At 43.1% G+C, this 22,039-nt stretch overlaps 1 protein-coding gene across 1 annotated transcript in view; it reads right to left on the reverse strand.

Moving 5' to 3' along the window:
- LOC138593262 (melanopsin-A-like) overlaps positions 1-21,793 on the reverse strand; it is a 29,889-nt gene extending 8,096 nt beyond the window's left edge. Inside the window, exons 1-8 of the mRNA XM_069664191.1 lie at positions 21,671-21,793; positions 14,289-14,425; positions 14,007-14,140; positions 8,499-8,702; positions 4,941-5,112; positions 4,411-4,572; positions 2,253-2,360; positions 4-175 (exon numbers count right to left, since the gene is read on the reverse strand). Of these exons, the coding sequence (XP_069520292.1) occupies positions 4-175; positions 2,253-2,360; positions 4,411-4,572; positions 4,941-5,112; positions 8,499-8,702; positions 14,007-14,140; positions 14,289-14,425; positions 21,671-21,793 (1,212 nt within the window). The remainder of the gene's footprint in view (positions 1-3; positions 176-2,252; positions 2,361-4,410; positions 4,573-4,940; positions 5,113-8,498; positions 8,703-14,006; positions 14,141-14,288; positions 14,426-21,670) is intronic.
- Positions 21,794-22,039: the final 246 nt, after the last annotated feature.

Consider the following 22,039-nt stretch of genomic DNA (forward strand, 5'->3'; position numbering starts at 1 on the left):
CACTGATTCGCTCTCAGACAGGGAGGAGTTGCGGGGCTTGCTGGGGCCTTTGCTCTCTGATTGGCTGGTGAGGGTTGACCGGCGGGTGGACTGGAAGCTGCTGCTGCTGAAGCGGTCTCTGCCAGTTATGCACAGTAAGACTCCGAGATAAGGAATGTATCTGCTGATCGCTGCCCTGAGAGAGAGAGAGAGAGAGAGAGATGATATTTCAATCCTTAAGGGAAAACATTCAATTATATCACAGTAAAGTGTAGAGCCAAGCTGAATTGGACCGATTTTTTAATTAACATTTCTTAAAGAAGGCAATCAAATTCTATTAACACATTAAAGACAGTGACTGCAGCGCCGATGTTACAAAAAGCTGTGTTTCTAAGAGGAGGAAAGGTCGCTGTTACATGAAGGAGTCTGCTCATGTAGAAACTATGTGTGCTGCAGACTATGTAGCTTATGCACCTTCTGAAGAATGTGATTACATGCCGCGTGGAATTTCATGTCTCTATATTGTACATGTGTTGTGTGTTTATGGTATTTGGAATGAAACTGCAAAATGTGACCAGTTTCTCCAGAGGGACATCAAATTGTATTCTATTTATTTTTATTCAATAAAATTTAATTATATTCCATTTATATCTTTTGGATTATTTTTTCTTGGCTTCTGCCTTTATTGGAACGGACAGATGAAGATAGGCAGGAAATGTGGGGAGCAGAGAGTGGGTGATGACATGCACCAAACGATCAGCAGGCCGGGAGTCGAGCCTGCGATCAGTGCGTCGAGGACTGTAGCTTCTGTACACGGGGCGCCTGCTCTACCAACTGAGCTAAACCAGCGCTCCTTATTATGTTCCTTTCTATGTCGTGGCCAATCTCAGATAACATCGGCTATAATCTGACGCTGATATATTGTGTGGGGACAACGGGTGTGTAGCCAGCGGTTAGTGACAAACGACTTCCAGTCAGGACTTCCTTTCCCGCGTGCTGCATCAAAAAGAGACGTTTTTCTTCTGACTGACTTTAATTAACGGGTCTTATCTTTGCTGAAATTTCAACATCATGATGCAGATTAGTAAAAAGTCAAAATGAAGCTTTGTCAGGTCTGTCCTCAAGAGGAGAAGAAAACTACTTTTAAAATGCTCGTTTGTTGAACGGGGGTCGGATCAATCATTTCTGATGCATTCGAGGAAGTCGGGAAATCTGAACGCTGAACTGCTTTCGTGACACAGCTTCAAGGGAATTTATCTCAGGTTGAATTTTAGCTCTAGAACGGATTGTTAGCTGTTAGCATGCAGATGTCTGTTTATAGAGATTAATAAGAAGCTAAATCATCGTCAGATAGCCGCTGATGGGATGTCATTACGGCGCATCACGTTCTGCCTGTTTCTCCTGCATACGCTGCAGCCAGCTGATACGTGATCAATATTACTCAGACTACAAGCGTAGTACAAACGGAAACTAGAACACTCGCCGTCCCTAAAATCCATGTCAACGTTTGGCTAACTTGTTTCTTCTTGTAGTTTCTCAGATTGTTAATAGCGGACAAAACAAGCTTTGTAGCAACTTTGCAATCTAACAGATGAATGAAAGAATGTAAATATGGCTTCTGTTGGGAATATTAAAAATGTTATTGTAGATATTTAGACAAAAGAATCCTAAAAGCAATACATCTATCGATAGCAACACTAGAAGAAGGATGTATTGCTTGTGATCAGGATATATACGGTCTAATTACATGGTTATAATAATAAAGAGCACAAACTGCAGCGAGCAGCTTCTAGAAGAGAAAAGGCTTCTGTGTGTCAGTATTTGGAACTAAATCACTGATTTAATGTTAATGCCAAACTGTCAAAAATGCCTGATACATTCAACACTGACTACAGAGCATGTGTTTTTCAGTTATATTAACAGCTGATCAGATGATACAGATGGCAGATTATGTTGAATGTTAAATTTAAGACATTAATAGAGCAGGGGCCGACACAAACACAAATAGAAACATGGCAACGCAGAGAAAACAGTCAGCAACAAGTGGAGGAAGAGCCTTCGACACGGTCTGAGAGCAAGATAACATTCAGTATTTACTCAGGGAGAAAGTCAATGGAACAGAAAAATATGTCAAAGCATGACACAGCCCGAGGACCAACACATGAAACTTCTCTTCTCTTCTACAGTTCTCACTGTTACATCACGATCACACTAGACTGTAAAAACAACTGTGTGCCTCATTGTATCATAGAACACAACTCAACACTTCTTACCTGTACTTGGGGTGCGTTATGGCATATATGATGGGGTTGTAGATCGCAGATGATTTAGCGATCACAGCAGGAACTGAGTTCATGTATGGAGTCAGCAGGTCAGCGTACCTGAGGGAGACAGGAGGCGGGAGCAAAGCAGCCGCAGATGTTAGCACGAGGGGGAAAAACGAGAGAAGGAAATGAGACACGTTCATGTGACAAGGGCAGACGTGGGTGTGTTTCCCAGCACAAGATGAATGTAGAGACGCAGGTGTGAACGCAGTCACACAGTCAGTGTTGGATTCATGTTAACGACCTTGTGCTGCTGGTGTAGGTGCAACGTTCAATCAATAAGCAAAAAGCACCATATCAATTAAGTTCCACATGAAGGAATCAGTAATACTGAATCATAAGAACCTTCAGGTCAGATTTGTGTACATGTGCCCGGCTCGTAGTACAACAGTCTGTAATTAATATCTGTTTAATATATTAGGAATTAATGGGACTATAACTGTGGTGCTAACCGGCTGTGGCTCAGTGGTAGAGTCGGTCGTCTTTCAATCCGAAGGTTGATGGTTTGATCCCCATCTCCCTCCATTTACTGTTTAATAATCCACAAACATGGCTGTCAACTGTTTGGTCTGTGGTTGGACCATAGACTGTATAAAAAGATGGACGACATGACAGCTCCCTAAAAGTGAAGCCAAACCCTCTCTATCGCCCCCTGCTGACTGGCTGCAGTAAAGGTCATAAAGCCCGCCTCCTCCATGTTAACAGATGGTACATGAGTCAAACTATAAAATCAAAATACACGTCAAATAAATGTTTCTCAAACATGGTTTCTGTCATTATAGTGAGTTCTTATCATGCTGATTTACGTCCAAGTGTTCATTTTTCTGACAGGTTTATTTTTAATTAGTTATTTGATGCTGTAAAAATTATGATTGACAGCTCTGTTGACAAATACGGCTCCTGCAGCCGATCTGTTCCGGATTAGCAGCGCGGAGGAGTAACATTGAGAGGAGACGTAACTAAAAGAATCACTACAGTCATTGAAGTTTAAATATCTGTGAACGTTAACCTCAGACCAACTCAAAGAAGCTGTTCTGCTGTTAAACACGCCAACGTGCGGGATCTTTGCTGTTTTTTTTGGTAAGTTAAGTGTGTGTTTTGGTTAGTGGAAGTGGCTACAGTGGCTCCACCCGCCGATCTCTACTGCACAGACTCTGGCTCCAAATGACGTCACCATCACAAGATGGCAGCACCTGTCACAGGGGGCAATTTCCGTACAATGAGAGCAGATGGAGACGAGTCGTCCATCTATATATATAGTCATTGGGTTGGACACTTGAATCTGTCTGGAAATACACGCTGCTGTTAAATTATGTATTTTAAACCTGCAATGAAAGATTGTTTGTCCACTTGGGGGCAGCAGAAACAAGTTATGAACACACATATTATCACCACATAAAGAAAATATTGCGCACTTTTTGCTTTCCTGTTTACTCATCCATCTCTCATCTCAACTCATCGTCTCTATACTCCCCAAAGGAAAGTATCTGACTTTGTAGCTGCTTTATACTTAACGACACTGTGAGAGAGTTGAGCGTAAACTAAAACAAGTCTGGGGCCAGATGGATAAAAATTTAGCTGACACTAGCTTGAAGCTCCATAAGCCACAGGAGATATATTTACATTTACTGAGATGATAATTCTCTGTGGATTCATCTCTACACTACTGAACTACTACCATTGCTATATTTTTTATAATGGGGTCTAGCTCTCTGAGGATACAGGCTTTACTGCTGATCTAACTGTAGCTGTAAATGTGGCTGAATAAGGATTCATTTTCCACCTTCCAGGCAGCCAGTGCAACATAAACTTGCCGACCCTTTAGGCTTCTGCTGATAATCCGTCAAAGCATTTTAAGATTGAACACAAAGTAAATGTTTGTCTAGAGTCCTGTATCCATAGAATCCTGCCTCTTCAACCCCTGCCTGGTTTACATGGAGCGATAGATGCACTCTGGCAGCTTTAAAACACATTTAACCCTGAACTGCTGCCACAGATATAGTGCAAAGCCAGTTTTCAGTCCTTACAGAGATGTTTTGACGTCACTAGACTGTAAAACATGTCTTTTAAGCCGTGGCTGACAAAGTACACACACATACACACCTACCCGGCGAAAGCAGTGAGGGCAGCGCAGGAGTAAGGGGCCCAAGAGACGACAAAAAGCAGGATGACGATAAGTGCGATCTTTGCCATTTTCCACTCACTCCTCATCTTATGGGTCCTCTTTGCAGAGTCTCTGGTCCCCTCGCAGGTGATCTTTGTTATCGCTCTGTCAGAACCAGACACACTCACCATAGTTATGAAACCTTTTTTCTTTTCTTTTTTTTTTGGCTTTTAACATTTTCCTCTATTTTATTGTATTCTTAGAAATGAATTGAACTGATGTGCACACACACAACTTCCTCATCCCCTACATTGGCAGCGCAGCCAGCACAGGCAGACTTAGCGTTCAGGTCGAGTACAAGATCATTGGAAATCAATAGAAGAACCCAGACACATCATTATTCAACAAGACATCATTATCAACACACACACAGTCGGACACCCGTGACTTTCAGCGGTGCAGTGTATGTCGTAGGAGTAAAACGACTGGAGCATGATTAAACATTGACAGCGCTTGTGTGTGCGTGTGCCAACCTCGTCGTGTGTCGGATGGCTCTGAAGATGCAGCAGTAGCTGAAGATGATGATGGAGAGAGGGATGAAGAAGACGAAGGTAAAGAGCAGCATGGTGTAGGAGCGGACAGAAGGGGTGAACGTCATGTAGTCCCAGGAGCAGGACGTCATCAGACCCTCTGGGACGTAGGCACCTGTAGGGGCGAACATAGACACTTCATTTATTCCTTCCATGAAGACTCGTATCGTTATCTCCCCGTTTCCTCCCTTTCTGAAAGACTTTGACTTATGTGCACCTATAGAATGAACACATATATACTGACAAGTGTTCTCCAAATAAGCAGTCGCATTTCGATTACCTGTAGGCAGAGTTGAATTCCACATTGAATTCACTCAATACTTATAGATTTACCCAGGCCGCTCTATTGAGGTTCCACGAGTCTGCCTCACAGGATGTAGACTGTAAACTTCAGAAGCCTCTCCCCTTCAAGCTAGGAACCAACTCCCTGACAATGATAAAGATTTGGAGCTTGCAATAAGCAGATCTGAGTAGTTATTTTAGTGACATTTCAATGCCAGGGTTAACCCTCCGACATGCAAATATTCCACCAAACAGGTCGCAAGGGCATCGATGCTTAGCATTACCCAAGTAGATTGTCTTGATTCAAGAAATATAAAAACATTTTTCCCTTAGTGGGAAGTTATTTTGGGTTTAATCGGAAATTTCTCCAGTGCTAGCACAGCGCTTAAACTAATTGTTGAGATCGCTCTAGCCATGTATGACCAAGGTTCCATCGCCAGAAACAATATTTGAGAAAAAAGCCAAACTTTTTAAGAGGATATCAGCACATTTTGTGAAAAAAATCCTTTCTTGCTTTCTTTCCAAGAGACCACTCTCACATATGTCCATCAAATATGAAGCTAAAGCTGGGAGATGGTTAGCCTAGCTCGGCATAAACACTGTAAACAGGGAGAAAAGCAAGCCTGACTCTTTACTACTTACGCCTTCCAGCATCCCTAAAGGTGTATTGTCCATTTTAACCCCCTGTAAAAAGATATCTTGTAGTTTTTACACTTTGGTTTTTGTACCTGAGAAACAAACATGATGTAATGTCTTTGCGAGTGAGGCTTAGGGATGCTAGTAGGCAGATTTGTTATTTTCTTTGGTCAGCTGGTTAGCTTAGCTTGCTAAGACCAATTATGCTAGGACACCCATGTTGCTGTAGGCAATTCTCTCAACGTAACACCATCTGTGAACCCCAGGCTTTAATATACACGCTGGGACCAAAGTGGCCCATGTGCAAAATCCATCCATCCAGAAAGAAGTTGAAGCTGCCTCCCTGTTGTTTCTGCTGTGAAGACTAAAACCTGTAGGGTTTGTAATGCCCACCATAGGCTTCTTCTATATGGGACTGCATCCTTCATTTCACACAAAGTCAAGAAAGAAAATACACACAAACAGACACTGTATGTTCACTCGAAAATTTGAACGCAACTAACTATACACATACACACATAAATACCATATAGCAGCAGACCTTGAAACACACTATCTCTGTTTCTCCCCAGACACAGAAGGAAGACATAAGTCACTTTTATTGCATGTTGTGTTGAGATGTAGTGACTATATAGGGGCTCCAAACCCCAAGAGAATTTTTAGTGGTAAACAGCCACAGCAAAAGAGTCGATCTGGGCAAGAGAACTGCAACAGGGGACACCAGTGTATGTGTCTAAAATACCAGTGTAGTTTTTGTTTGAATAAATATACAAAATGGGAACCAATTCTACTCAAAAGAATCAAAATAGTCCACACATTTTTTAAATAATTCTCAGGCAAGGAATATATTTACATACAATTTGGCTTCTTTATTTTTACAGTATATCTATGTATATGTCCGTTATATTACTTATAATTATATGAAATTATACAATCTTATATTCACTGGGGTCTAATGAAGTTGTAGAGCCCATTTATGAGAAACTGGATCAGTTTTAAATTGGTTTGATTCATAATTCTTTTGAACTTTTTCTGTTTTACATTCAGGATTCCCAACGGAGTACCCCAAGGCTCCATACTTGGTCCTCTCCTGTTCACTGTCTACATCCTGCCATTAAAACATTTTCCAAAATTAAAGTACCAAATATGTAGCATTTTGTTGTTGTCCTCCCATAATTTATGTCTTGTTTGGACAGACGCCTTGTGGTCTCAGTTTTGAGAACTGTTAAAACAGTTTAGTACGCAGGCTGTACCGTCACAATGATTTGTTTCTTTTTTTGTAGTCCCCTGACATTTTGGGTAAGCCCCGCCCTCTTTAAGACCAACAACAGACAACCTGTGACCTTGACAGCAGTTAAAGTTTAGTTTGACTCAACAGAAGTCGTACCAGCGATGTGCAGAGGACGTCTGAGGGCCAGGGGCTAACATACAGAAAAAGGGATTTTTGTAGATATTTAAATAGACATATGCTTGGAATTACACTTAAAGAACACAGTTGAATGGATAATACAATGTATGTATTTAAAAAGAACCTGCACACACACCCATATCTGCTAATATATGATTTTTTCTTTTAAATAAATAACTACGTTTAGCTTACAATTGATTAAGTATCAATACAACGACACTAGAGGGACAACATCACACTATCGAGCCCTTAATCAACATTACATATTCCATTTGTTCAGAGAGCATTTGCCTGTGCATACAACTATTGATTAATTATACATATACAACTGCCCTCCATTATCCTCTCTAGAATTGACCAGAAAAGAGCGAAAGACGAAGACAAACACATGAGACCAGCAAAGAGCTATATGGACGCCAAGGCGGCATCATAAGCATTATAAGGCTACAGAAATGAACTAACTGCAACTTTTACAGCAGATTAAAACATCAAACAGAGCCACACAGAGAAGAAGAAACATTATAAAATCTGCAGGCTGACCAAAGTGGCCATCCGAGCCACAAGCCAACCAAAAAAATCAATAAAGCAAATGTGGAAACCCCGGCATCAGGAACCACAACAAGCTTTTTACCCATTAGCATTCCACCAGACCAACATGCACTCGTTAATCACGCAACATTTTGTGTGAGTGATTTGAGCCACTTAGCGTGCTCGCAATGTGCTATAGTGATATATTTTATATGCAGCTTTTTTAATGAAGGCGTGGTACAATAAAAACAGTAAGACCTGTCACCCCATACTAATGGAAAGACCATCAATATTAATTTTTATAACCTTTAAAACAGAAAATGTTGTGCATACGCTGCCCTGTCAATGTGGTAAAATATAGGTGAGACATCCTGCTCCATTAAAGAGCATAGAAATGGACAGTGAAGCTTAATAAGGAGGAGTGATGCAACCAGTTCTGTTGGGAGCATAAATAACAACAACAACAAAAAAAGTCTGATCGCGGATTTTCATCTGTTCACAAAAGGCAAAGTCAGATCTAGTTGGCGTAGTAGTATAACTTTTAGCAGGAAGTTGACATGCTGACACATTAAAAAGTGAAAATGAGGGACTTAGAGAGAGCTCAACAAACTGAATCCCTCAGAGGAATCACACTGATCAATACTCACTCCAGCCAAAGAAGGGGGGCAGGCTCCAGCCCATGGAGTAGACCCAGGCCGCGGCTACGATGCTCAGGGCTTTCCTGCGGGACATAGCCCCAAGCGAGGCCAGAGGTCTGGTGATCACCACGTACCGGTCCACCGCGATCACCATCAGAGTCATCATACTGCAGATTCCAAACAGAGCTCCGCAGAAAGCATACAGCTCACAACCTGGAAGGAGAGAAGACGCACGTTAACCAACACGGTTACTGCTTGTCATTAACAGGATACATGCATTACGTGGTCGAAAAAGATCTACCATATCGATAATGATTGGCATAAATATTCTTTTTTTCATGAACACTCATCAAAAGCTTCCAACTGGACTATTTATTGTGCCTTCAACTCAAAAACCTCAAGGAAAAGAGGTGAAGAAGTAAAGCCAGTAGAGGAAGTTGGGGTGGATGGATGGGTCAAACAAACACGAACTCTCACCCAGGAGACTGGGGTCTGTGTCCCATGAGAAACCAAAAGTCAACAGTGAGTTATTCTATTTACCCAAACTGATCTTTTCCCAAACCTTTCAAATTAAATTTGGTGTCTAAACCTTAAAAGACAGCAACCTTGTTTGCTTTCGGCACCATTTACTACGATTTTGCCACCAAAAGTACTACGTGGTTCTGTTAACGAAAAGATGGTATAGGCTTAAATTACACATCAATGCTGAACAATGCGGTCTATTGGGAGGAAGAGAGAGAGCTTTCTGTCAGAGAGCCCTGAAGGCAACTTTGCTAAAGTTGGCTAATGTCTTGGTGCCATTGTCGTTGTCTCACATGCTGCCATGCTGTCAAGAAAAACATGGGGAATTCGTGTGTGCCAATTTCACAACAGAAAATGAAACCTGTTTTGGTTTCTGTAGCCCCAAACACCATAAAACCAATCTTTTAAAACCAATGCTTAAACCCACAGTCATTTGACTTTCTTTTTCATTTAAACTTTGCTAGCATGATCGTTTCAGGGAGTCATTTGTGAGTTGGATGATGGTCTTCTAAATTTCTATTTAGCATCACCACTAGGGAGAAAATTAGACTTGTTCAAAAGTAACATTCATGCCAGGATAAAATGTAATATCATGAGTTTAATATGAACACATTAGCACAACATACGTTTTGGTTAGCACTAACCTCTGGTCATAGCATTGCTTGCCCTTGAAGTGATTATAAATCAACAAATAAGATAAATTCTGTTTTGTGGTGTGAATTGAGTCTTTGCGCCTGGATCCCACAGGATCCGTGTCCGGCGCGTTCCGGTGTGTTCCGCCTGCGCCACAGGAAGCGAGTCGGAGCGCTGGCCCAAGCAGCTAGATTCGTGAGATCACAAGATCGCACCAATTGCGAAATCATGCCATAACATCAATGTTAAACAGAGCAACACACAAACTACAGTTCAGTTTGCACCTCCGAGGTTGATTATCTGCTCATTTGGAGATCAGTCCTTGATTTTTGTGCTTCTACCATGGCTGATTAAAAGTGTTCTTTTTTCAAGATTTCACTGTGTTGTTATTATAAAAACTGAAAAAACGGGAGTCTGACCGGTCTGTACATGGTGTTTTATTTTAAAATGACTGGATGCTCTATGCTGTTTTAGTGTGTGACTTCCTGTTTGGAACAAGCTGTTCTGCTCAGCTTGAAGCGTGCCTGAAGCGGCCTCCGTCAAAAAGACCCGGAGGGAGACAGACCGCGGCGCGTGCTGTGGAATCACGAGCATTGACTTGAATGGGCGCGATCGACTCCGAGGTCGCGGCGCACACGGAACGCACCGGAGACGAATCCTGTGGAATTTGAGGGTTAGTCTTTTCCTAGCATACTATACTAAACTATATTATTATGTATCAGCATTGAATATTGTCAATTTCAGACTTCAAGATATTGACATGGGTGGTTTTGAGACTTGTTGTACATCTCCGAGTTATATTTTTCATTATTAATGCGACAGGATGGTAACAAAATCAGATTTCATTGTATTTTTTGCTTTATTATTGAATTGCAACAAAGGCCATTCGGATTGATTTAAAGGCGTTGTAATCTAAAGTGGAAGGAGGTCAGGAAAGACCAGATTGGAGGCGAGAAGGTCACACGCGAGAAGAGGAAGGGAGTGGAAAACAGATTAAAAAGAATAGTCTGGAATTGGAAGTGAAAGGAACAGGAAATGAGGTCGAGTTTTCGGGAAGATGAGTTCAGTATGAAGGGTGAAACACGGTATCAGGTGAAGACAAGAAGCAGCATGATAAAAGATAGATGGAGGGGGGGTTGGAGACGAAATATAGGGTGCACGGGGGGAGAAGGAAAGAGAAAGTATGGCATGTGCAAACAGCATACAGTATTAGTGTTTAAATAATTAATACATGGTGGACTTACGGTAAATAAGCTGTTGCAGCATATGCTGGCATAGTGGGCATGATTCAGAGGCTGCCACAGTGTTGATAAGACTTCCAACAGACCTCTTATTGTTCCATAACGCACGGTGCTGCTCTCTATAGAGTCTATAATTACATTAAGCATATCCATAATGTATGAAGGAATCTGATTCATACGTACTTCTAGACACATACACACTGACAAAATACAAACACTCAATCACCCATCATCAGCTGCTGTCCCTTCAGGCTGAGTGTGTGATTACCAGCGACCTGTCACACATCATGTAATCACAGCGCACAGCACAAGTCAAAATCTGAAGCGTGTCGCTCGGTGAAGAAACTCAAACAAATACTGTTCATGTAACTGAACATATTTCATAACGCAGGACTGTCTGTGTGTTTACGTTACTGTAGATAATGAAGTCCAGACTGGCTCCTAAAGAACAGCAGACGTTCTCCAGAGAGGAACTACAGTTTTAAGTCCTCGGGCCATTTTAAAATCAAGATAACAAGCACATGTGAAACATCTCAAAAATGTATGAGGTCCTGTAAATCTTGTAACAACCTGAAGTCAAAATGATGCGATGTAACCACCTCTCATCAAACAACGTGTCGGTGGAATGTAATGGGGTAAATTTCACGCCAACAGGAAGGAAATGAGGCCATTACGAAGAGCAAGTCGGAGAAGGCGCCTTGCTGACACGCTTTTAAGGATGTCAGTCACAGTTTGGTCAGATTCAGACACAGGGCGAGAGAAGGCTGAGAATAAAAGATGGTAGTTTGGATTGAAATAAGTATTACTTGATTACTCCAATTCCCGACTGGCAGGCCTTCCTGCATGCACATTCAAACCTCTGCAGATGATCCAGAACGCAGCAGCGTGACTGGTCTTCAATCAACCTAAAACGGCACATGTCACTCCACTGCTCATATCCCTCCACTGGCGTCAAATTCAAAACCCTGTTGCTCGCTTACAAAGCAGCAACAAAAACAGCTCCTGCCTGCCTGAACGCCCTCATCCAGGTCTACACTCCGTCCCGCCCACTACGCTCTGCCAATGAAAGGCGCCTGGTACTCCCATCTCAACAGGGCCCTAAGTCGCTAACTAGACTCTTCTCCTTTTCATGATGATGATAATAACTATACTGATCTTGTTGATGTTGCTGATGATGATTATTATATTTTAAAAAACGCCCTATAGACGGTCTGTTGGCACCAGTGTCCGATCGCACTTAAAGCTCTGTGTTGTCTCTTACTGACTTCGTTCCCTCCTGTCTCGATCGTTGCTCGTGTTGTATTAACTCTCAGATGTACGTCGCTTTGGGCAAAAGAAATTGTAACAACATTGTAAGTATGTATGTTTCCATTTTTTTGCAAATTCCAAAAGTAGCGTACGTAAAATTGTGTAATGGACGCCCAAAGATGCTACCCCAATTGGACGTTTCTTGGTCTTTATACAATGGCACCCAACTTTCTAATGGAAAAAGGATCCCCATTGCCTTTCCATTCACATTGTTTTCGTGGTGCTGACACACTTTTTTACCACATTACCTGCCAGGTATGTCATTTCACGTTTTTCTGTAAGACCAAACTGTTTACAAACAGATACGTATAAATGACGATTGAGAAACGATCGAGGCGTTAGTAGTTACTGATGTCTCTAAATCAAGCACTGTATAACAGACCAGTGTAACTAATGATAAACTAAGTATTTAGCACTTTTAATACATTTTTTTCATCTATGAATTGTGCTGCGTCCTATATACCGGTGCGTCCAGTATACCAGTATAATATGCAGAGAGAGGTATTTTATTTTGTAACTGTATTTTACCCAGACGATGGCGCTATAATCTAGCTAAAGCTTCGTCCTGGACATGCGACATCACGGACGTGTGACGTCATGACCGCCAGTGCAGCCGCCACCCTCACAACAATCAACGTTGACGTAGGCTGCCAGCCACCACGGCAACGGTAGCTAGCAGGATCGCAAACTCGACACGGCGAAAACAGATGGTAGGCTGTGATTTGTGCGCGTTTTCAAAATTGAAATGCGGTTGAAGTAACTTTATCTTTTAAACACACGTTTATATTATTAAATAGGCATGGAAAACCGTTTCCCTCTGGGTTATCCCAAATCATTAATTGTCCGGTTATTACCAATTTGTTCCTTAGTTACAACTCACATTCTGGTAAACCATATCGTACACTGTTACGTATTCTTTCTTTAGAGACATTTAATGTGTTGTCCAACAATAGCAGAGGTTATTCCCTCTAAAGCAAGGCAGACAGATCCTCCAACTTACCTGCTAACGTTACCGTCCCCAGAGCAACACTGCTGCTCACACAGGAGAGATAATAAAAAACAAACGCTTGGCTTTTGCTTTCTGGTTTCTCCACCATTCATCCTTGAACTCACTTATTATCTACATCTCTGTCTCTCTGTGTCTTTTGAAAGAAAAACCAATCGAAGAAAGAACAATGTTTCTAAGTGGTTGGGGGTTGGGGGTGAAAAGCGAGAGTCCTCTCGCAGTAACCACCGTTGAGAGTTGAGCTGCAGATCTGACAGCGATTGGCTGTCTTCATCAAGGTCAGGACTACTCCTGAAGGAAAAACACAGCGCTCCGACTATCAGTGTTTGATCAGTGGAGTGTGGAGCCTCCGTCTCTACCGCTCTATCTCTGCTCCCAGCAGGTTGTTTGAAAAAACAGAGTGCAACCCCCCATCCAAATGCACTCATGTACAACACACCACTGACATGCATCCTCGCTTTGTTCTGTGTGATCGATGGGATTTGAATTCTGCGGAGTAAGCCTTTGGTGGCACTTTTTACGTCGCGGCAGAGAGGGGTGATAGAGGATGGCAGGTGTGTGTGTGTGTATGTGTGTGTGTGCAGAATCTTAACTGAACTATAGGTCACACTTAGCAGGGGAGGGGAACGATTCGGGTGCCTGTTGAATTTAAAGTGTGTTCATGAATGTTAAAGATGCGTGTGTGGGCATGCACATGTAAGACCATGTGTAAAATAAAGATCTGCGTTCAGGTTTTTAGCTGTGGGGTGGTTTGTGCAGAATGTTTAAGCATTAAAAAGGTGTAAAATGTGTGTGTGTGCGTGTTACCTTTTTTCCCAAAGATCCAGCGCTTGTGCATGCTGGTGATGAAGAAGATGGGTGTCTGAGTAAGACACATGAAGAAGTCCGTGACAGCCAGGTTGATGATGAAAATGTTGGAAGGCGTCCGCAAGCTCCGGCTCCTTCACACACACACACACACACACACACACCAATGCACACAGCTGTTAAAATACTGTCACAATATTAAACAATGCCTAAATCAAGCATCTCATTAGCAATATTATGGAAGTGGTGCTAAACAAGCTAATTCCATAAAGTTACATGTACCTGCAGAAAGCATACATGACCAGGAAGTTTCCCAGGATGCCTGTGATGCCCACAACCAGGATGACGACCCCGATGGTGTAGTGAGCGTGGTCTGGGACGTCTACCGTTGGAAACGGGTGGTTTGGAACCACTGAACCCTGCCAACAGAAAAACATGATCGGATATTAATGTTATTCAACAGTAATGTTGATCTAACTGCAGGGTTCATTATCACTGCTGTGAAGGAAAAGGGGGAGTCAAACTGATCCGTGAAAGGGCAGCACTGGTTCCAGTTTATGTTCCAACCAGGCCAGGGCTCGCCTGATACAACAAATCAACTGTGTGAGAACCGTAAAGTTGATTGAATGAGTCGAGTCAGGCGTGCTACTGCTCGGCTGGAATAAACCTGCCACACTGGCTGTTACACGGATCAGCTCATAGGCCTTGGGAGGTTTGGAGAGCAGCTCAACCCAGAAATAAAAATAAAAGCAGAAAATGGCTCATAAACTGTTATCTTTGAATAAGAAGCCCATAATCGAATTGACTTAAACACAAAAAGGACTGAAACGTAAGAAGAGGAGGTTCCTGCTGTGAGCCAGAAGTGACCATATTTGGACGGGAAGGTGGGGCCACGGCAACGAGAGGGGTTGGCTAATGCTATGTTGTCAAAGTAGTACAGTATATGAACCGTGGCTTATTAATTAGCTGGCTAATTAGATTGTTAGAAGATTCACACAGTATCTACTTGCCACTTGCTTGCACAAATCTTGGTTTCGGAGACCGAGCAGCGGATGAACGATACAAATAGGATAATCTTTTCCGTTTTGTTGCCAAGTTAAATGTGTGTTTTAGGGCGGTACGTCAATAACGCAGCTCCACCAGTCGACCTCCTCTGCGCACACTCTTGCTTAAAATGCACAAGATGGCATCTCCCGCTCCGTAGCGCCATTTCTTCACGTTTGTGCAATCAGTGGAGGTTGAGATTTTCATCGATCTTCATGCACATTGGTTTGAACCATAGACTGTATAAAAAGATGGACGACATGACAGCTCCCTAAAAGTGAAGCCAAACCCTCTCTATCGCCCCCTGCTGACTGGCTGCAGTATAGGTCATAAAGCCCGCCTCCTCCATGTTAACAGATGGGACATGAGTCAAACTATAAAATCAAAATACACGCCAAACACATTTTTCTCAAACATGGTTTCTGTCATCACAGTAAGTTCTTATCATGCTGATTTATGTCCAAGTGTTCATTTTTCTGACAAGTTTATTTTTAATAAGTTATTTGATGCTGTAAAAAGGGTGATTGACAGCTCTGTTGACAGATCCGGCTCCTGCAGCTGATCCGTTCCTGATAAGCAGAGTAGAGGACGAACCTCAGACCAACACAAGAAGCTGTTAAACACGCGGGCGTGTGAGATCCTTGCTGCTTGTTTTAGGCAATTTAAGTGTGTGTTTTGGATTGCGTCCGACCACTGATCTCTACTGCACAGCTCTGGCCGTCACCATCGCAGGATGGCAGCGCCTATCACAGGCGCTATTTTGCATCAATGTGAGAGCAGATGGAGACGCGTCATCCATCTATATATACAGTCGTTGGTTTGAACCTACAGGCCAGATGGGCCTAGCAAACTGTATGGAGTTTGCATGTTCTCCCTGTGCTTGCATGGCCACTCCAGTTTCCTCCCGAAGTCCAAATACATGTTTGTTAGGTTCACTGGTTACTCAAACTGTGAGCGTGTCTGTTCGTCTGTCTCTACGTGTCAGCTCTGTGATTGACAAGTGACCTGTCGAGAATGAACCCCTTCTCTTGGCCTATGTCAGCTGGAATCTTCGACTTTAACTAGAGCCTGTTTTCATGGAGTTAGAGTCCCACGAGATTTTGAACTTATAATGCAGAACAGTAAATTTCAGAAAACATTTATATTTTATTATAACTCTTAATGGAATAAAGTACAATAAAAAGGTTGTCTTGGGTTTTTGTTTTATCAGCATTTCACTTAGCGGCAGCATTTAGCTTCTGAGAAGCTGCTGCACCTCAGAGCGCTCGGCTCCACTTGAGAATTCATTTCAGAAATCATGACACACTCCCCTGCATTTACACTTTCCCTTTGTCTCTCGCTGGGCTACTTTCAAGTGTGCACACACACCAGGGAAACACACAGAGACACACACACACTCGCTCACTCACCAGGACTACTTCCACTAAGCTAAATCTTCCTTGGCCGCTACACACACACACACACACGTCTCCTTTCATTAATCCTGACCGCCGCATTTAAGCGCCCGTGTCATGTGTGTGCGTTTGTTTCTGTTGCACACATTTGCTTGAGTGTCCAACATCTGTTTCAGCAGTCCTACTTTTCTGCAGAGTCATATATGCTCCTGTTGCTGGAAGGAGGACATTTAGATAGCGTGGTGACAAATGGTGGACTGCTTATGTAAGTAAATGAGTGAAAAGGTCACGGCGAGGTGTTAGTGAAGCGGCAGGAAAGTGCAGTGAAGGTGATAATGCAGATGTGGTGAATGTGTGTGTGTGGAATGTAAACACACTCGGATCCGGTGTGACGCCGTCATGTGTAATACGGTGGATCTCGCTCAAGGCCTCCCCGCCTGCCCGCCTTCATTTCACCCCGTTCCCTTTTAATTCCTTCCTTCACGTCTGTTCCCTAAATCACCCGAACACTCCTTTCCTTCCTCCGGCTTTCTCTCATTTCCTCTCTCTCCTGGCTCAGGCGGCACGGGGCCAGATTAATGCCGATCACAAGGTGAGGGGGAAGGCGGCGGGCTATGGCACGGGGAAAAGGACAAATTTAAGACTATTGAGAGGGAAGGAGGCTATATCCTTGCCGAAGCCAGCTGCAGATCTGGTCAATGATAAGCCAGCGCTGGTAACTGAGAGGCCGGCGGTGGTAAATGAGAAGCCGATTATTCATTCGACCAGGGCGGCAAGTCATGCGTCTAACATAGCAACCCATTGGATTGGCTACTGGATAGGCTGGTCATTAGCTTCCCCGGCTGGCGACTAGCACGCCGAAGCTGCGTGGCATGGAGGTCTCCTGTGTGATTGTAAGGTGGAGATAGTGGGTGGTAAAATCTGTCTAAACTCCCCCTCTGCGAGCACGTACTGAAGCCTCGGACACTAGGAATTCTGGGTATTCCTTCGTCAGATGAGAGCGAGTAATTTAAATGTAAACGGTCTCGTGGCTGTCTAATTGTGGTGATTCAGAACAGGCAAAGACAAATACATTGAGAGAGAAAGAAGACGAAGATTAGGGATAAAAGAGAGTGAGAGTGAAAGGGAGGAAGAGAGTTAAACGTCCATTTTAAGGGATTAAGGCCGTGTCTACACGTAGACAGGTATTTTTCAAAACGTAGCTTTTTCTCCGCGTCTTGTCCTTTCGTCCACACACAAACATTTTAGGTAACTGAAAATGGATCTTTTGTAAAACTCCGGCCAGGGTGAAGACTTTTAGAAACTCTGTTTCTACGGAAACGTGTAGACGGGTCAACAGCAGTTTTAGCTTGTGACATCACGCTGCGCGCCGTTATCTCCATGGTGACGTGTCACTAATGAGGCGACATCCCTTGCAAAATGACGGAGGTGAAAAAAACAGTGATGCTTAACAGGACTTTTTACATGTTTACACATATATGTACAGTTACTCGTCTACTATATTGACAGAGGCATTGGGTTGGATTTTTTCAGAGTTTTGATTGGCGGCGATTCTTCTTCTTCTTCTTCGCCTGACCGCGTTATATCGCCGCCTGTTGGTGTGGCATTCTCATGACAGCGATTTTTTGTGATTTTGCGTCTTCGCTTGGACGGGGATTTTTTTATAACCGAGCTCGTGTGGACAGGTATTTTGAAATGAAGGAGGCAAAAACTCCGGTTTCAATTATACCCGTGTACGTGCAGACATGGACAAAATCTGAACTAAAATCACACACATGCATGCAAGCTTGCACACGTGTGTATCTGTGGCTGAACACTTGCAAACGCATGCACTGTAATTGACTTACATGCAGCAGATGTTCAAACAGTAGAATTTGTGTGCACACAGAAAACATCACTCTGTAAGACACTAATTTAATAACCATGGCTGAGCTAACTCTGGTGACACGATTATCATGCTCATAATCACTGTTAGTTTTTCATTAACAATTGAGAAATGTGTTTTCATTAGAGACTAGTCTATTTCTACTCAGGTGTCATGGTAAGACAGAGAGACAAAGAACAACTCAATTATTGAACCAAAACTATGGTGGCTGATGAGGGAAATCGCGTTGCAAAGGCCCAAAAGATTTGAAGAAACAGGAACAATGCAAATTCACAAATATACATAAATACAAAACAAATGCAACGATTTAAAAATGCTGCAAATAAAAAATCTGCTGCAAAAAACGAAACAAATAAACGACGATAAACGACTTCCAGTCAAGACTTCCTTTTCCGCGTGCTGCATCGTTTACAGAAAAAGAAACGTTTTTCTTGCGACTTTAATTAACGGGTCTTATCTTGAAATTTCAACATCATGATGCAGATTAGTAAAACGTAAAAATGCGGCTTTGTCAGGTCTGTCCTCAAGAGGAGAAGAAAACGACTTTATAAATGCTCGTTTGTTGAACGGAGGTCTGATCGATCATTTCTGATGCATTTGAGGAACTCGGGAAATCTGAATGCTGAACGGCTTTCGTGACAGCATCAAGGGGATTTATCTCAAGTTGGATTATAGATCTAGAACGGATGGTTAGCTGTTAGCATGCAGATGTCTGTTTATAGAGATTTATAAGAAGCTAAATCGTTGTCAGATGATGGGAGCCGGGATGTCATTAAGGCGCATCACGTTCCGCCTGCTTTTGCTCTCCACACAGACTGTTTTTCCTGCATACGCCGCAGCCTGCTGATTGGTCAGTATTACTCGGACTACAAGCGTACTACAAACGGAAACCAGAAGACTTGCCGTCCCTAAAACTCCACGTCCCTGCCGACAGATTTCTATGTAGAATCTGTAAACAGAGGTTACTGATTATCAGACCACATAACGCTGGACGCCAGTGAAGCCGGGCCTTCCTGACTGCTGTGCAAAAACACAACGCTGTAACGTCTACAAAAAAAACCCACTCACAACTTTGGTGAAACTGGATCTAATTTTATGCTGACATGGTTTATGGACAGATAGCTGAGCTAGCTGATGTTAGCTATAGCTAGCTCAGTTTGTTTCCGTTTTTCTGAAGCATACTTACATTACAGAAAGTTGTGTGCACGTCCACATGTTTTAAAGACTGTTAAACTCTGTTTCAGTATCGATTAACAGCATTTTAATGTTTTATCACACTGAATGCGACTGTAATAAAAAACAATCACCACTGTCCCTTTTATCAGTCGTCCAGAGCCTTAACACACAACCGAACTGCTCATCCGCCCACTCAATCAGGCAAATGTCACCAGCAGGTCCTTAATCAGCCTGTCAGTAAGTTGCCAGATAATCTGCAACTTCAAAAGAAAACTAATTTGTTTAGCAGCTTCGACGCTCTCATCAACTACAGAAGACATGATCACAAAGATAACACACTCTCTCTCTTTTACGCAAACAAACAATCACATACTTTTCATTCCACAGACACAAATGCAGACAACATGTAAACATTCATGAATTGGACCCATATTTTTTACATGAGATTTGAAAGAAAGTGATGACATTAAAAGCAACAAGCGGTATGAAAAGAAACGGAGTACGTTTTCAAATGAGAACCACACTTTTTCGCCGAGGAGAACAGCAGCAGAGCAGAAGCTGCCCTCAGGCCGTGCTTCAGTATCAGCTTTCCCAGCACTCCCACCATGAACGCCAGACCACTAAAGCTGCAGAGACCGAAGGCTGCAGGTCTCAACTTCAAAGTCCAAACTGAACCTTTCACACATGCTGAACTACATTTACCATAACCGCGCAGCCATGTGTTTCTCAATATGGCCCAAAATCGGAGTCAGTTTCTGGACTCCTGAAGCAAAGTTATGTTTCTTTTTTAGGCTTTGTGTTTTTTACGCACGCTGCAGAGGTGGAGAGAAAGGATTTCCCCTTAAAGGCTGTGCGTAAACTAATCCCACAGTCTGACACAGAGGGAGACAGAGAGAGAGAGAGAGAGATGCAGTCTGATTCATCCCCGAGACTTAATAATGATCACATTCTCCCTGCTGGTGATCACACGTCTCAGTTTCCAGGAGAAACAATGTGTAAATGAGACTGCAGAGTGGATGTGAGAGACAGCATGATTTAACACTTCTCACACAGCCAATCAAATCTGCATACAGACCAGTTGTTCTGTGATCTGTGCAGGCTTGCTGCAAACAGAATTTCCTCTGCTTTAATATGAACTGAACTTAACTTGCAGCCTGCGTGGAGAGAAAAAGATCAGGTCTGCTGTATGCCTGTAACATCAGCATTAAACTCCATAACGTAATCTTATTGATACTGCAAAAACACTACAAAATGTCCAAGAGGCATATTTTATGCAACAGAAAATATTCACGGATAAAAAGGCAGCATAGAGGGAACACTTAAGCAGTCGAGGCAGGTTTGGAAAAGCATTCATTTAGCTTTTTTTAAGGAGAATTTTGCCACTAAAAAAGATCTCACAGAGGATGAGAGGCACAAAGACTAATTCCGGAGGAAGGAGCTCCACCACGTCTGAGTGAAACGTCTCCACCGTAAACGGACAATATTTGGGCTTTTAAGAGCACAAATTGTGATCAAATTGATCTATCAGCGACATTTAGTGCAACAGCAAGCCAGAATAGTGACAACTGAACACACACAAGTCCTCTGAAATGTTAAAGGGACACTGACAGGAGGGGAGATCCACAAATGCACCATAAATAAGATCAATTTGAGCAGTTCAGCCACAGAAATACACGTATGGCATTTTTTGAGTCGCGCACGCACGCTGGCACTAAAAAGTCATGAGGTGATGTACGTACAGCCAAAGCAGTTTATTTACAACTATAACAACCATTTACAGCAATACTTACAACTTATTACGCTATCAAGATAACGAGATGCGCGCGTTACGCCTGCTTCATTCAGCTCTCTGTGCTGAATGGTCGGCGCGCAGATGCGCAGGAGGGGATGGTGCGATTCATTCATTCACACAGTTAACATCTCGCTCATTCACATTTCACGCTCTCGATGTTAATCAAAGTTTATGAATGGTTTCGTGGAGGAATAAATAACAAATAAAGTTATAATCCAGACAGTTTCTCTGCCTGTTTTCCCAGATGTTTTCAGTTAAGCAGCTCTGGATCGGATCTCGCCGCTGTTACGCATCGCTGCTGCGCACAGAAGCTTACCAGCTCGAGGGGCATTCCTCCAAGCAGACCCAGAAAAAGATTGGGAGCTGTACTTACAGCTGTAGAGACTGGAGACAACTCCATGAGCCGGTGCGGACCAATGGAGCTGATGTTCCAGGGTGCCCGGGCGGTCGGGTCCGATGTGGGGATCCCCGGTCCAATCAGCAGCCTAGAATCCATTCCCGGTCCACTGTGGGTAATGAGGAGCAGTAGCGCGCGAGAGACGTGGTGCGGAGAAGTGTAGAGTCTATATGAGGTGGTCTACGAGTCCAAGTTGCCCGTCATCATCGCCGCCCTGCTCTCACACACTCACACAGTGACAGACAGGGCTACTGGTGCAGCTGTGGAGGGGAGGGAAACAAGTGCTCTCTCTCTCTCTCTCATGTCTCTCGTCCAATCCGTGCTCCGGGGATGCCTCTGAGTGTG

This window comes from Semicossyphus pulcher, unplaced genomic scaffold (assembly GCF_022749685.1).
Source record: "Semicossyphus pulcher isolate SPU_LCO1_2020_fin unplaced genomic scaffold, fSemPul1.0.p SCAF_16, whole genome shotgun sequence".
In the NCBI taxonomy this organism is placed as follows: domain Eukaryota; kingdom Metazoa; phylum Chordata; class Actinopteri; order Labriformes; family Labridae; genus Semicossyphus; species Semicossyphus pulcher.